This window comes from Schistocerca serialis, chromosome 7 (genome assembly GCF_023864345.2).
Source record: "Schistocerca serialis cubense isolate TAMUIC-IGC-003099 chromosome 7, iqSchSeri2.2, whole genome shotgun sequence".
Taxonomy (NCBI): Eukaryota; Metazoa; Arthropoda; class Insecta; order Orthoptera; family Acrididae; genus Schistocerca; species Schistocerca serialis.
Window position 1 is genome coordinate 23,390,973 of NC_064644.1, and position 17,652 is coordinate 23,408,624.

At 46.6% G+C, this 17,652-nt stretch overlaps 1 protein-coding gene across 1 annotated transcript in view; it reads right to left on the reverse strand.

The window, feature by feature from the left end:
- LOC126412582 (myrosinase 1-like) overlaps positions 1-17,652 on the reverse strand; it is a 136,567-nt gene that overhangs the window by 65,520 nt on the left and 53,395 nt on the right. Inside the window, exons 6-7 of the mRNA XM_050082233.1 lie at positions 13,472-13,655; positions 95-189 (exon numbers count right to left, since the gene is read on the reverse strand). Of these exons, the coding sequence (XP_049938190.1) occupies positions 95-189; positions 13,472-13,655 (279 nt within the window). The remainder of the gene's footprint in view (positions 1-94; positions 190-13,471; positions 13,656-17,652) is intronic.

The window sequence follows — 17,652 nt, forward strand, 5'->3', positions numbered from 1 at the left end:
TGATAGGAGTGACTGTAAACGGGAAATTTATTCAGAGTGGTTCCCACCGCCCACCGCGCCGAGTGTCAACTTGGATTGTGCGGGTAGTGCTCACCTCAAACTGCAGCTGACGGTCCGACGCGGCTGTGTCGTTGGGGCTGCTGGTCAGGGGCTCGTGCCAGCCAATGTTCAGCGTGATGCCCACTCTTCCTGCAACAGAGGTGAAACAGAGCTGGCTGTCAGTCGGCCCACCGACGCGGCTGTGTCGTTGGGGCTGCTGGTCAGGGGCTCGTGCCAGCCAATGTTCAGCGTGATGCCCACTCTTCCTGCAACAGAGGTGAAACAGAGCTGGCTGTCAGTCGGCCCACCACCTGCATTACAAGTCACTGTCACGTCTACATCTGCACTTACATCTACATTTATACTCCGCAAGCCACGCTACGGTGTGTGGCGGAGGGCACTTTACGTGCCATTGTCATTACCTCCCATCCTGTTCCAGTCGCCTATGGTTCGCGGAAAGAACGACTGCCGGAAAGCCTCTCTAATTTTACATTCGTGATCTCCTCAGGAGGTATAAGTAGGTGGAAGCAATATATTCGATACCTCATCCAGAAACGCACCCTCTCGAGACCTGGACAGCAAGCTACACCGCGATGCAGACCACCTCTCTTGCAGAGTCTGCCACTTGAGTTTGCTAAACATCTCCGTAACGCTGTCACGCTTACCAAATAACCCTGTGACGAAACGTACCGCTCTTCTTTGGATATTCTCTATCTCCTCCGTCAACCCGACCTGGTACGGATCCCACACTGATGAGCAATACTCAAGTATAGGTCGAGAGTGTTTTGTAAGCAACCTCCTTTGCTGATGGACTACATTTTCTAAGGACTCTCCCAATGAATCTCAACTTGGCACCTGCCTTACCAACAATTAATTTTATATGATGATTCCACTTCAAATCGTTCCGTACGCATACTCCTAGATATTTTACAGAAGTAACTGCTACCAGTGTTTGTTCCGCTATCATATAATCATACAAAAAAGGATCCTTCTTTCTATGTATTCGCAACACATTACAATTGTCTATGTTAAGGGTCAGTTGCCACTCCCTGCATCAAATGCCTACCCGCTGTAGATCTTCCTGCATTTTGCTGCAATTTTCTAATGCTGCAACTTCTCTGTATACTGCAACATCATCCGCGAAAAGCCGCATGGAACTTCCTACACTATCTACTACGTCATTTATATACAGGGTGTTACAAAAAGGTACGGCCAAACTTTCATGAAACATTCCTCACACACAAAGAAAGAAAATGTATTATGTGGACATGTGTCCGGAAACGCTTACTTTCCATGTTAGAGCTCATTTTATTACTTGTCTTCAAATCACATTAATCACGGAATGGAAACACACAGCAACAGAACGTACCAGCGTGACTTCAAACACTTTGTTACAGGAAATGTTCAAAATGTCCTCCGTTAGCGAGGATACATTCATCCACCCTCCGTCGCATGGAATCCCTGATTCGCTGATGCAGCCCTGGAGAATGGCGTATTGTATCACAGCCGTCCACAATACGAGTACGAAGAGTCTCCACATTTGGTACCGGGGTTGCGTAGACAAGTGCTTTCAAATGCCCGCATAAATGAAAGTCAAGAGGGTTGAGGTCAGGAGAGCGTGGAGGCCACGGAATTGTTCCGCCTCTACCAATCCATCGGTCACCGAATCTGTTGTTGAGAAGCGTACGAACACTTCGACTGAAATGTGCAGGAGCTCCATCGTGCATGAACCACATGTTGTGTCGTACTTGTAAAGGCACATGTTCTAACATCACAGATAGAGTATCCCGTATGAAATCATGATAACGTGCTCCATTGAGCGTAGGTGGAAGAACATGGGGCCCAAACAAGACATCACCAACAATGACTGCCCAAACGTTCACAGAAAATCTGTGTTGATGACGTGATTGCACAATTGCGTGTGGATTCTCGTCATCCCACACATGTTGATTGTGAAAATTTACAATTTGATCACGTTGGAATGAAACCTCATCCGTAAAGAGAACATTTGCACTGAAATGAGGATTGACACATTGTTGGATGAACCATTGGCTGAAGTGTACCCGTGGAGGCCAATCAGCTGCTGATAGTGCCTGCACACGCTGTACATGGTACGGAAACAACTGGTTCTCCCGTAGCACTCTCCATACAGTGACGTGGTCAACGTTACCTTGTACAGCAGCAACTTCTCTGACGCTGACATTAGGGTTATCGTCAACTGCACGAAGAATTGCCTCGTCCATTGCAGGTGTCCTCGTCGTTCTAGGTCTTCCCCAGTCGCGAGTCATAGGCTGTAATGTTCCGTGCTCCCTAAGACGCCAATCAATTGCTTCGAACGTCTTCCTGTCGGGACACCTTAGTTCTGGAAATCTGTCTCGATACAAAGGTACCGCGCCACGGCTATTGCCCCGTGCTAATCCATACATCAAATGGTCATCTGCCAACTCCGCATTTGTCAACATTGTACTGACGGCAAAACCACGTTCGTGATGAACACTAACCTGTTGATGCTACGTACTGATGTGCTTGATGATAGTACTGTAGAGCAATGAGTCGCATGTCAACACAAGCACCAAAGTCAACATTAACTTCCTTCAATTGGGCCAACTGGTGGTGAATCGAAGAAGTATAGTACATACTGACGAAACTAAAATGAGCTCTAACATGGAAATTAAGCGTTTCCGGACACATGTCCACATAACATCTTTTCTTTATTTGTGTGTGAGGAATGTTTCCTGAAAGTTTGGCCGTACCTTTTTGTAACACCCTGTATATTGTGAAAAACAATGGTCCCTTAACACCCCCTGTGGCACGCCAGAGGCTACTTTCACTTCTGTAGACGTCTCTCCATTGAGAACAACACGCTGTGTTCTGTTTGCTGAAAACTCTTCAATCCAGCCACACAGCTGGTCTGATATTCCGTAGGCTCTTACTTTGTTTATCAGGTGACAGTGCGGAACTGTATCGAACGCCTTCCGGAAGTCAAGGAAAATGGTATCTGCCTGGGAGCGTGTATCTAATATTTTCTGGGTCTCGTGAACAAATAAAGCGAATTGGGTCTTACACGATCGCTATTTCCGGAATCCATGTTGATTCCTACAGAGTAGATTCTGGGTTTCCAGAAATGACATGATACGCGAGCAAAAAATATGTTCTAAAATTCTACAACAGATCGATGTCAGATATATAGGCCTATAGTTTTGCGCATCTGCTCGACGACCCTTCTTGAAAACCGGGAATACCTGTGCTCTTTCCAATCATTTGGAACCTTCCGTTCCTCTAGAGACTTGCGCTACACGGCTGTTAGAAAGGGGGGGGGGGGGAAGTTCTTTCGCGCACTCTGTGTAGAATCGAATTGGTATCCTCTGTTGAGTGATTTCAGTTGCTTTTATATTCCTTGGACTCTTATTTAGATGTCAGCCATTTTTTCGTTCGTGCACACTGTGTGATCGAAAGTATCCAGAAGCCCCAGTGTAATGCAGAACTGAGCAGTAAATGTCACGGGAGGCGGAACGGCCGGTATAAAACGAGGCAGCGAGTATCGCGTTGTCGGTAAAGAAGGAGTAACAGCAGAATGGGGCGGTCAGGGGAGGTCAGTGACCTCGAAATTGGACTAGTAGTCACTGGATGTCATCTGAGGGACATTTCAACGTTTCTGAAGCATCCCCAGTCGGCTGTTGGTGATGTGATTGTGAAGCGCAAACATGGAGGAACAACCGCAGACCAAGGCTGGGCAGACCTCGTAGGCTCACGCAGGGGGAGTGTCTAGCTCTGCGGAGAGTGGGTGTACAAAATCTCATGAATTCAGTGGAAGGAATCATTCGTGAGTCCCAAAGTGCTACCAGTGGTCCAGTTAGCACAAGAATGGGGTACAGCAGTTGAGTAGCACTTCCTAAGCCACACATTTCTGTATTTAATGAATGGTGGTCTGGAACTGAGTGATTTGGAGTGATGAATCACGCTGGACAGTGTGGATGAAACGATTTGGGTTTGTCGAATTCTTGGAGATCGTACGTGCCATCATGTGTAGTGCAAACAGTGAGGAAGCGGGGTTACGTTACGGTTTGGGGGTGTTTTTCGTGTTTAGGGTGTAGACCCCTTACTGCATCTAAGAACGGGCTAAATATGGAAGAGTATGGACACATTTTACAGCCATGTATGCTACATACGCTAGGGGAACAGGTCATAGACGATAGTTCCTCGTATCAGCACTCCTTCATAAAGCAGCGTTCGTGGACTGTAACGTTCCTGAAATGGACTGGTCAGCCCAGAATCCCAATCTGAACCCAGTGAAACATCTTAGGGATGAGGTCGGTTTCGCTCCAGACCCAGCGTCCAGATTCAGTACCTTCTCTGGTTTCGGCTCTAGAGGACGGGTTGGAATGGCATTGCTTTGTAGACTTCCGAACACCTTGCCGAAAGTGTCCCCAGCAGAAAGCAGCCCGTAATAAAGGCGAAGGGTAAACAAATTCCATATTAATTTCCACTAGTATGTGTTATAACACTATTTGTTTGCGGGCCGGAGTGGCCGAGAAGTTCAAGGTGCTTCAGTCTGAAACCGCGCGACGGTTAAATTATCCTAAAGACAAACACACACACCCATGCCCAAGGGAGGACTCGAACCTCCCCCGGGATCAGCCGCACAGTCGAAATTTAACAGACAGGAAGAAGATGTTGTGATAAGCAAATGATTAGCTTTTCAGAGCATTCACACAAGGTTGGCGCCGGTGGCGACACCTACAACGTGCTGACATGAGGAACGTTTCCAACCGATTTCTCATACACAAACAGCACTTGACCGGCGTTGCCTGGTGAAACGTTTTTGTGATGCCTCGTTTAAGGAGGACAAATGCGTACCATCACGTTTCCAACTTTAATAAAGGTCGGATTGTAGCCTATCGCGATTGCGGTTTATCGTATCGCGACTCTGCTGCTCGCGTTGGTCGAGATCCAATGAGTGTTAGCAGACTATGGAATCTGTGGGTTCAGGAGGGTAATACGGAACGCCGTGCTGGATCCCAACGGCCTCGTATCACTTGCAGTCGAGATGACAGCCATCTTATCCGCATGGCTGTAACGGATCGTGCAGCCACGTCTCGATCCCTGAGTCAACAGATGGGGATGTCTGCAAGACAACAACCATCTGCACGAACAGTTCGAAGACGTTGTTCAGCAGCATGGACTATCAGCTCGGGGACCATGGCTGCGGTTACCCTTGACACTGGATCACAGACAGGAGCGCCTGCGATGGTGTACTCAACGACGAACCTGGGTGCAAGAATGGCAAAACGTCATTTTTTCGGATGAATCCAGGTTCTGTTTACAGCATCATGATGGTCGCATCCGTGTTTGGCGACATAACGGTGAACGCACATTGGAAGCGTGGATTCGTCATCGCCATACTGGCGTATCACCCGGCGTGATGGTATCGTGTACCACTGGTTACACGTCCCGGTCACTTCTTCTTCGCATTGACGACACTTTGAACAGTGGACGTTACATTTCAGATGTGTTACGACCCGTGGCTCTACCCTTCATTCGATCCCTGCGAAACCCCACATTTCAGCAGGATAATGCACGACCGCATGTTTCAGGTCCTGTACGGGCCTTTATGGATACAGAAAATGTTCAACTTCTGCCCTGGCCAGCACATTCTCCAGATACCTCACCAATTGAAAACGTCTGGTCAACGGTGGCCGAGCAACTGGCTCGTCACAATACGCCAGTGACTACTCTTGATGAACTGTGCTATCATGTTGAAGTTGCATGGGCAGCTGTACCTGTACACGCCATCCGAGCTCTGTTTGACTCAAAGCCCAGGCGTATCGAGGTCGTTATTACGGCCAAAATGGTTCAAATGGCTCTGAGCACTATGGGACTTAACATCTGAGGTCATCAGTCCCCTAGAACTTAGAACTACTTAAACCTAACTAACCTAAGGACATCACACACATCCATGCCCGAGGCAGGATTCGAACCTGCGACCGTAGCGGTCTCGCGGTTCCAGACTGACGCGCCTAGAACCGCTCGGCCACACCGGCCGGCCTATTACGGCCAGAGGTGGTTGTTCTTGGTACTGATTTCTCAGGCTCTATGCACCCAAATTGCGTGAAAATGTAATCACATGTCACTTCTAGTATAATATATTTGTCTAATGAATACCCGTTTATCATCTGCATTTCTTCTTGGTGTAGCAATTTTAATGGCCAGTAGTGTAAGTTTGCTGTATGCTACTTTATGACTTTTGGGTAACGACTTTTCAGTACTCAGTTGTAGTAAGCAGTAATATAGTATAGCAACGTCCGCAATTCAGAAAGTTTCAAATTTAAATGCAAATAATATTAGTAGCATTGAATCATGTTTCACACAGAAAATGTGAGGATGAATCTTTCAGCCATTGGGCGTAACGTTGGTACAGTTCGTACACAGTAAAGTGGAGTATAAACGATGGGGCAAAGAGACGAGAGAGTATAGGAAGCAGTACGAAACAATAAGACGATGTACAGTAGATTTAGCAGCTCGCCAAGTCAACAGCCGGTGTTTAGACTTGATGCAGCCTACATCTCACGTAAGGCATGATCTTAATATTTATCATTTACGAATTATTTTAGTATTTTATTTATTTATTTTTTGGTTGTCAGTCTTGACGCGTTTGATGCAGCGCGCCACCACGAATTACTCACTTGTGCCAACCTCTTCATCTCAGAGTAGCACTTTGAAGCTAAGTCAGTTATTTGTTGGATGTATTCTAATCTCTGTTTTCTTCTAGTTTTTACCCTCTATAGCTCTTTCTGTTATCGTGCAAGTTATTCCGCGATGTCTTGACAGATGTCCTCCCATCCTGTCCCTACCTCTTGTCAGTATCTTCCACATATTTCTTTGCTCGCCGTTTCTGCAGAGAACCTCTTCATTCCTTATCTTATCAGTCCACCAGATTTTCATAATCTCAAATGCTTTTATTCTCTTCTGTTCCGGTTTTCCCACTATCTTTGTTTTGGTACCATACAATGCTGTGCTCCAAACGTTAGTTATTATAAAAAATGGTAGTTCGTTGAAGTTAATGCCAAATAAACTCACCGGGATGGTAGGCCTATTTTCCATTTATTAGTGAGAGCTACCTGCATTCCTGTTAAAAACCATACTTTGTCAGTGTACATCAGGGTAGAGTTATGAACTACCAGGGACACCATCAGAAGAACCACAACAAAAGGCATGTAGGAGAATGTTTAAATACCTTCTCAGGAGGCTTCTTCAGGGACAGAATGACACCACCCTTCCGCCGTCAGTGATATGGTTTTGCTCTGTGTACCGTATGCAGCCAAGATCCCAGGTCACAGGTGAAGCGTCTGCTTGTAATTAACAATGTTAAGCGCAAAGCGTGGGAGGAATGTTGTACCATGGCCAAATATTTTCGCTTGGTGAGAGTTCTGTGGAACAGTTGGCCGGGGCAACAGTGACCGCCATCCACTTTATGGTAGGTCAGGCCAGCACGGGCGACATGCAGTCTTGCGTTATCTTGCTGAAACATCCCTCGACAGAGGCTCGAAGATAGCGCACGGCTGATGGCCTTAACGCGTCAGAAACGCAATGCTTGCTGACCAAATTACCGGCCGAGTTAACCAGAGGTGATCGTGTTGTGTTCCCACTGGCACTCCGTACCATCATGCCAGGCGCTGCGCCGGTGTGACTAGGACGACTGGAATCTGGCAACGGTTGTCCTTCTCGGAGCCGCCACGCGCGGATAAACACGTCATGGCGCTACATGTGGAGCTGACAATGAGACTCGACTGGAAAGTCGGCATTGCGCTGTGTCCGGTGCTGTCGTTGGTAGCAACACTGCCAACGCGCCACTGTTTGCCGACGTATCAGAGGAAGCCGCATCAGTGGTCGCACTGCTTAAAAGCCGTCGGCACACGGACCGTGCATCAGAACGTTGAGCGTTGAGCGTGCCGAGTTTCCGACGTCAGAGCGTGGAATAGGACGTTTGGGTGTCTTTCCGAACGTGCAGAGCAATATCTGGCATGTCAGATATTGTGAGCGTGCGTCTGAGCGTTGACCAATGAGATGGCACAACGATACCTACGTCACTTGCGCGCCATTTCCCTTCAGCCCATAGTTGTGAGGCGCCATATTGGCATTCATTTCAAGCCTATACGTATATATGCCGTTTCTGAGCACCAGCAAATTGAGACTCACGGAAAAGCCTGTTTATACTGTGTAATTTGTTCCAATAAAATAATGAAAAACATCATGTTCATGGCAAAAGAATTATTGTAACTTTCATATTATGAGAGTATGCTATTTGAAAGCAGCGACACACTTAAGATCCACCCAAAACCCATTGTTCTTGGTACAATTTCTTATAATTAAATTTCAATCAGTAACATGGCTACGATTAGAGTTTTAGGAAGGGGTAATATGTTCTGATTAGTTGTTACCAATTTCATACTCGTTTAACGTCAGCGGGAATGTAACTGTGCGGGCGTAGTGTAGTGCGTAGCGTCACTGATCCGTATTGCTGGTAGCTAGGGCGGTGGTTCGCGTCTCGGCGACATGAATTTTTTTTCATAACGTTTGCGTTTTTATTACGTTGATACTTTATTATTAGTTTATTATAAGTATATAATACAATATCTGATGTTATGTAAATATAAGTTCACCTTCTTTCGAGGGGTGAGATTCTTCGATTGGTTAATGTACAGGACAGCTTGCGCTACTTGTATAAAGATATTTTGTTCCTTTTTCTTTTGAGTTCGTAATTTAAATGTGCTAAAGATTCTGCTACTGGGTAGGAACAGGGATCAAGTAAGAATGACCTTAGGATTTTACTAAATGTGGGAAAGATAACATAATGTTTATATTACGTGGTGAAGTATTGCAAATTTGTATGGCACTGTTTGTAATGGAACTTTTCTAAGCCTGTGTCCTTATTGAGTGGACATGATACTTTCCTTTTCGTGGACGATGGAGGAAATGTGCGTTTTAACAGAGCTAACGTGGGAATTTTACGCGCGTCCGTTGAGTAAACAGTGTGATTTACGAACTAGAAACATCCCGAAACTGCCGCTAGAGTGCGTATACCACGTTGGTGTCCACGTACCGTGTGCACAAGTTGCATCATTTCTGAGCGTTCAGCTGCACGTTTAACTCGACACGCTCAACGTTGACGTTCGACAGCACGGTCCGTGTGCCGACGGCTTTAGGGTCCGTGGGTCTGCAGGCACTGTCGAGCTGTCGTTATAGGTACATGTAGTACTGCAGACAAGTCCATTTCCTCACTCGAGGTATGTGGTGCTGCTGTGCTACCCTGTACAGCTGAGTGAAATACACTGACGGAAAAAAACCGCTACACCAAGAAGTAACTGTGCGATATAAGTTGGTAGGCGTGCTTCTACATCTAAAGGATGACGTGTATTCAGGCTTCGCGCCAGCGGTAGCACTAGTAGCGCCACGATGAGGATTCCAATCAGATTTGCTTTATACAGATGCAGTAACGGTCGTGAGCGTTAGTTACCTTTGAGATTGGACGTGGTGAGTTGATGTTAGTGAAGAATGCCTTTAAGGGTAGCCGGAGGTGTCTATGCTGCCCATGTTAAAATCACTAAGTTTGAGGAACATTTATGAATAAACTACCAAATAGAAAAATTTGAATTTTTTTTTTTACATGTAGAGTGGTTTAGTATTGCAGTTATGACAGAGGGATTTTGGAGTATCTTTTCTAGTCTCCTTCCAATAATTTTTTTATTAATGACCCAATTTTTTTTACAAATAATTGCTTTAGAATTAAACTGAAATGAAACTACTGAACATATTGCCAAATGGCTGTGTTACAATGTAAGTTTGACCACTAGGAGTGCTGTATAAAAATTTCATCTCTCTAGCTTGAGTGGATTTTGAGAAAATGTTCCTTATATTCGAAAAATTCTAATTTACGGGAAATGGCTATCAAAGTTTCTCAATACATTCCTGCACTATAGGATGCATCCTCCAAGAGCTTCCTCTCCTGTCTTCTTTTCTGGCCTGTTGTTCCATCATACTTCATATGCCTTTCTCTTCTTTCTGCTCCTCTTATCCTTTCTCTGTCAATATTTCTTAGTGCTCGTACAGTGTTCACCCCAGCTGTAAATCCTAATGCCTTCAGAACTTCACACTTCACACTGTTCCCTTGGTTGTAGGTTGCTATTGCATCATAAATGCCAAAGTGCAGTGTTTTTATGCTTACAAACACCCTTTTAGGGATCACTTTCCAAATCAAATTGTTTACGCTCTCATTAGGATTCTGCGTCTTTCCGTGTAGACATTTGTGTAACAATTCTGGCTGTGCTAAGTCATGAAAAATTGGTTTTATTGTTCCCTCCTGATTCTTGTACGTACTGCATATTGCCCGCTTTACACAAGAAGTACAATATTACCAACAACAGGCGCAACACTGAACTAATTCGAAATGGTAAACAGCAAAGAGACGATGTTCTGCGCTCTTATTCATAGTAGTATCGCAACTTGGTATTAGTGTTAATTTTCTTTTCCCTACGTTCTTCCTCTTCTTATATACACGGTTACTAAAACGTGGCATCGTAACCAGAACAAAAGTGTACGACAATATAAAATGGAGCAAGATGTTCGAAATTCTGAGGAAAATAGGAGTAAGCTGTAAGGAAATACGGGTAATATTTGTCACAGAAAACAATGTAACCAACCCTGGCACACTCGCTGTATGCGTAACATAAGGCGCTGTATGCGTAACAGGCCGAGAAAATCCCAAGCAGTTCGCCAGGAAGTCACGAGAGGGTGTTAGATGCATTCAGCGGCCGCCCATTTCCTCTGCAGGCGTGGGGGAAAATGGTAATAACTCCACTTCTAGGGCGAGTAGAACAATAATTCCAAGTTTACATTAAAGAGGAATGTTCCAATTAATTTTCGGTAGCAAAAAAAAATAAATAAATAAATAAATAAATAAATCGTAATTTTTTGGATTTGACCACCTCCGGCTCCCCTTAAGGCTACAATGCCGCCTCGTGTAATAGAGCTACGTGAAGCTGGATGTTTCTTCTGCGATACTGTAGAGAGACTGGGTAGGAATGTAGCCACTGCGCATGACTACCGGCAGCGGTTGTCGCGAGAATCTACAGTAGCATGCAGACCGTGCTGCGTTCGGGCACTTGGCGCTACCTAGAGGCAAAACTGTAGTGTTCGGCGTCATGGCTCCGGCGCGTTGTAATGGATCTGCAGCAGGAGTTTGAGCCGCAGTTGGCACCACAGCGACACAACGGAACTGTTACAAATCGGCTACTTCAAGGACAGCTCCGAGCCAGACGCCCTGTAGCGTGCAAACCACTGACCCCAAACCACTGCTATTTGGGGTTTCAGGGGTGTCAAGGGAGAGCTCATTGGAGGGTAGGGTGGAAGTTTGCTGTGTGTTCTGATGAAAGCTGGTTCTGCCTCGGTGCCAGTGATGGCCGTGTGTTGGTTAGAAGGAGGCGAGTTGGGGAACTCCAACCAAACTCCCTGCGTGCTAGACACACTGGACCTGCACCTGGAGTTACGGTCTGGAGTAGCAGGCTGCAGATTTGTGCGTCAGTCTCGTGATTCGACCTGTTGGGCTGCCCTACGTGAACAGCATTCCAGGGGAATGTTTTCCAACAAGATAACGTACGCCCACATACCGCTGTTGTAATCCAATACGCTCTATGGAGTGTCAGCCTGTTACGTCGGTCTGCTCGATCAGCAGATCTGTTGCCAATCGAGCACATGTGCGAAATCATCTGACGAGAACTCCAGCGTCATCCACAAACAGCATTAACCTTTCCTGTATTGACCGACCACGTGCAACAGGGATGGAACTTCATCCCACAAACTGATATCCGACAAATACAAAACATAATGCATGCTCGTTTGCATGCTTTCATTCAACATTCTGTCGGCTGAATACCTTATTAATGTACCGGTATTAAATATTTTCGATGACTTACCTTGTGCTTACTTTGATCTGTGATCTTGGAATGTTAATCATTTAAATATGTTACCTAGATAAAGGTATTCCAGGAATTTCATTACTGTACATTAGTACACTACTGGCCATTAAAACTGCTATGCCACGAAGATGACGTGCTACAGAAGCGAAATTTAACCGACAGGAAGAAGATGCTGTGATATGCAATTGATTAGCTTTTCAGAGCATTCACACAAGGTTGGCGCCGGTGGCGACACCTACAACGTGCTGACATGAGGAAAGTTTCCAACCGATTTCTCACACACAAACAGCAGTTGACCGGCGTTGCCTGGTGAAACGTTGTTGTGATGCTTCGTGTAAGGAGGAGAAATGCGTGCCATCACGTTTCCGACTTTGATAAAGGTCGGATTGTAGCCTATCGCGATTCCGGTTTGCCGCATCGCGACATTGCTGCTCGCGTTGGTCGAGATCCAATGATTGTTAGCAGAATATGGAATCGGTGGGTTCAGGAGGGTAATACGGAACGCCGAACTGGATTCCAACGGCCTCGTATTACTAGCAGTCGAGATGACAGGAATCTTATCTGCATGGCTGTAACGGATCGTGCAGCCACGTCTCAATCCTGAGTCAACAGATGGGGACGTTTGCAAGACAACAACCATCTGCACGAACAGTTCGACGACGTTTGCAGCAGCATGGACTATCAGCTCGGAGACCATGGCTACGGCCGACCGGAGTGACCGAGCGGTTCTAGGCACTTCAATCCGGAACCGCGTGACCGCTACGGACGCAGGTTCGAACCCTGCCTCGGGCATGGATGTGTATGATGTCCTTAGGTTAGTTAGGTTTAAGTAGTTATAAGTTCTAGGGAACTTATGACCTTAGATGTTATGTCCCATAGTCCTCAGAGCCATTTGAACCATGGCTGCGGTTACCCTTGACACTGCATCACAGACAGGAGTGCCTGAGATGGTGTACTCAAGGACGAGCCTGGGTGCACGAATGGCAAAACGTCATTTTTGCGGATGAATCCAGGTTCTGTTTACAGCATCATGATGGTCGCATCCGTGTTTGGCGACATCGCGGTGAACGCACATTGGAAGCGTGTGTTCGTCATCGCCATACTGGCGTATCACCCGGCGTGGTGATATGGGGTCCCATTGGTTACACGGCTCGGTCACTTCTAGTTCGCATTGACGGCACTTTGAACAGTGGACGTTACATTTCAGTTGTGTTACGACCTGTGGCTCTACCCTTCATTCGATCCCTGCGAAACCCTACACTTCAGCAGGATAATGCGCGACCGCATGTTGCAGGTCCTGTACGGGCCTTTCTGGATACAGAAAATGTCGACTGCTGCCCTGGCCAAGGCAATTTTAATGGCCAGTATTGTACCTTTTGCTGTTGCAAATCGTTTTCCGTCAGCGTACATAGCGGTGGCTCGTCATCGGAGTACGTGACGTTGTCTAGCCGTGCGCTCACCTCCCTGCGAAGGCCGGAACGTCTCGTTGTAGAGGCGGTAGACCCGCGCATGCGCCACCAGCACCGTCTTGGCCAGTAGGTAGTCGGCGATGCCGGACGAGTTGGCTCCCGGGGCTGCCTCCGTGGCGGTCGAGTAGCCGCGGGAGAACATGTCCGGCTCGTTGAATGTCAGCCACAGCTTCACCTGCGCACAGGTGATAGCGTTAGACCAGAGTACGCCTGACAAGTCTGGTAGTGCACTACTAGAAATCAGCACGAAGGCGTGGATATTTGTAGGAAAACTAACATTGTCGGTTTGAATAGCTGCGCACACTGATGAGCCAAAACATCGTGACCTCCTGCTTAACAGCTTCTCTGTCCGGCTTTGAAACGAAATACATCACTGATTCTGCGTATCAGGGGTCTGACAGTTTGTTGGTAGGTTTGTGGAAGTGTGTCGCATTAGATGTCTATAAACAGTGTAAGTAGGCTGTTTAGGTTTTTACGAGGGCAGTTCAATAAGTAATGCAACACATTTTTTTTCTCGGCCAATTTTGGTTGAAAAAACCGGAAATTTCTTGTGGAATATTTTCAAACATTCCCGCTTCGTCTCGTATAGTTTCATTGACTTCCGACAGGTGGCAGCGCTGTACGGAACTGTTAAAATGGCGTCTGTAACGGATGTGCGTTGCAAACAACGGGCAGTGATCGAGTTTCTTTTGGCGGAAAACCAGGGCATCTCAGATATTCATAGGCGCTTGCAGAATGTCTACGGTGATCTGGCAGTGGACAAAAGCACGGTGAGTCGTTGGGCAAAGCGTGTGTCATCATCGCCGCAAGGTCAAGCAAGACTGTCTGATCTCCCGCGTGCGGGCCGGCCGTGCACAGCTGTGACTCCTGCAATGGCGGAGCGCGCGAACACACTCGTTCGAGATGATCGACGGATCACCATCAAACAACTCAGTGCTCAACTTGACATCTCTGTTGGTAGTGCTGTCACAATTGTTCACCAGTTGGGATATTCAAAGGTTTGTTCCCGCTGGGTCCCTCGTTGTCTAACCGAACACCGTAAAGAGCAAAGGAGAACCATCTGTGCGGAACTGCTTGCTCGTCATGTGGCTGAGGGTGACAATTTCTTGTCAAAGATTGTTACAGGCGATGAAACATGGGTTCATCACTTCGAACCTGAAACAAAACGGCAATCAATGGAGTGGCGCCACACCCACTCCCCTACCAAGAAAAAGTTTAAAGCCATACCCTCAGCCGGTAAAGTCATGGTTACAGTCTTCTGGGTCGCTGAAGGGGTTATTCTGTTCGATGTCCTTCCCCATGGTCAAACGATCAACTCTGAAGTGTATTGTGCTACTCTTCAGAAATTGAAGAAACGACTTCAGCGTGTTCGTAGGCACACAAATCTGAACGAACTTCTCCTTCTTCATGACAACGCAAGACCTCACACAAGTCTTCGCACCCGAGAGGAGCTCACAAAACTTCACTGGACTGCTCTTCCTCATGCACCCTACAGCCCCGATCTCGCACCGTCGGATTTCCATATGTTTGGCCCAATGAAGGACGCAATCCGTGGGAGGCACTACGCGGATGATGAAGAAGTTATTGATGCAGTACGACGTTGGCTCCGACATCGACCAGTGGAATGGTACCGTGCAGGCACACAGGCCCTCATTTCAAGGTGGCGTAAGGCCGCAGCATTGAATGGAGATTACGTTGAAAACTAGTGTTGTGTAGCTAAAAGATTGGGGAATAACCTGGTGTATTTCAATGCTGAATAAAACAACCCCTGTTTCAGCAAAAAAATGTGTTGCATTACTTATTGAACTGCCCTCGTATATTGGTAACGCTACGTAGCGCTCTGTATTAAAATCACTGGCTGTGTTGTGTGCAGTCTGTGGCTAGTTTGCATTGTTGTCTGCCATTGTAGTGTTGGGCAGCTGGTTGTTAGCAGCGCGTAGCGTTGGGCAGTTGGAGGTGAGCCGCCAGCAGTGGTGGATGTGGGGGGAGAGATGGCGGAGTTTTGAAATTTGTAAGACTGGATGTCATGAACTGCTATATATATTATGACTTTTGAACACTATTAAGGTAAATGCATTGCTTGTTCTCTATCAAAATCTTTCATTTGCTAACTATGCCTATCAGTAGTTAGTGCCTTCAGTAGTTTGAATCTTTTATTTAGCTGGCAGTAGTGGTGCTCGCTGTACTGCAGTAGTTCGAGTAACGAAGATTTTTAGTGAGGTAAGTGATTTGTGAAAGGTATAGGTTAATGTTAGTCAGGGCCATTCTTTTGTAGGGATTTTTGAAAGTCAGATTGCGTTGCGCTAAAAATATTGTGTGTCAGTTTAGTGTTGATCAGAATAGGTAAAGAGCGAAATGTCTGAGTGCGTTCAGTTCTGCTCAGCTGTTTGAAAATCAAATAATGTAAGAGGTTTGGCTCAAATGTTCAAATGACTCTGAGCACTATGGGACTTAACTACTGAGGTCATCAGTCCCATAGAACTTAGAACTAGTTAAACCTAACTAACCTAAGGACATCACAAACATCCATGCCCGAGGCAGGATTCGAACCTGCGACCGTAGCGGTCTTGCGGTTCCAGACTGCAGCGCCTTTAACCGCACGGCCACTTCGGCCGGCTGTAAGAGGTTTATCAGCACAGTAATTAATTAATTTTTTTAAGGGGACGTTTCAACAGGTCACGTAATTCGCGTAAATAAATGGCCGCTGATTTGCGTACGTGTTGATGGCGCCCGATAGCGACCCAGACAAGTTCCATAGGATTTACATCAGGGGAGTTTAGTCACCGACACATCAACGTGAGTTCACTATAGTGCTCCTCAAACCACTGTAGCACGTTTCTGGCTCCGAAACACGGACAATTATACTGCTGGAAATTAACATCGCCGTCGGGGAAGACATCAGACGTGAAGGAATGCACGTGGTTCGCAGTTGTCAGCGTGTCTTCGATTACTACTACAGTTCCCTTGCGAGCGCAGGAGAAAATCTCCTATAGCGTAATACTGCTGCCACCAACCTGCATCCATGGCGCGCTGCACGTTTCGAGCCACCGTTCGCCTTGATGACGTCGTTTGTGGAGACGGCTATCGACCTAGTGTAGCACAAATGTGATTCACCCGAAGAGCCGACACCTCTCCATTGATCGACAGTCGAATCGCGATGGTCCCGTGCCCACTGCAGTCGTAACTGACGATGTCGTTGGGTCAACATGTGAACGTATAGGGGCGGTCTGCAGCGGAGCTCCTTGTTCTCTATAGAGTGGGAGACGATTCTTTGGTATTGACAGCTCGGTAGCGTCTTTCCGTTGCCTAGCGACCACAGGCAGGCAGCCAATGACGGCCTGACTTTGAGCGGGTAGCAAGGGCCACGTTGCCGCTCTGAAACCCGGTCGCGCGCGCTCATGAAACTTACCAGTGTCTCGCGTGCAGGCGGTGCGGTCGTTCGTCGTTTGTCTGAAGTTGAATTCGCAGTTTATTTCGTTTTTGTTGTTTTTAGTGTTTCTTTGTTTATGTTTCGTTGTAAACAATGTCTAGTGCGGCGGGCAGTACCAGCCCAACACAAGAAGTGAAACGGAGGAAGAAAAGTGTGCTACACACCCAGGCCCGTGAATTCGTGTGCTCTGTGAGGGATTACTTTGAGAAAGAAAAGGACAAAGGTGGGCCCTTAATTCCTGTTGTTCAGGTTGTGAAGAGAACTGCAGCAGCATTGAAAATAAGGAAGAACACTGTTGTAAAGATAGGGAAAGAACAGTATAGTGTAGATTGTGACGAGAGTGGCACAACAAAGCTGCACACTCCAGGAAAGAAGCGACCGAGAAATAAGCAGGTGACAGCTTTGGACGATCTTCAGAAAGACGCTATTCGTCGTCATCTATACAGCTATTATAAGAGAAGGGAACATCCCACTCTATCTAAATTACAGGTGTCGCTTCAGAAAGACGATCTTTTTAAAGGGAGCAAATTTTCATTGCGTACAGTGTTGAAAGACATAGGCTTCAGCTATTCACTGTTTAACGGACGCAAAATATTAATGGAAAGGACAGATGTAGTTGCATGGCGGTGCAGATTTCTGCGCAGGATCGTGGGTGTGGAATTCGAAAGTATAGTGTGGTTAGATGAAACTTGGGTCAATGCCAGCCATTCTTTACGTAGAGGCTGGAATGATGGAACGCGCG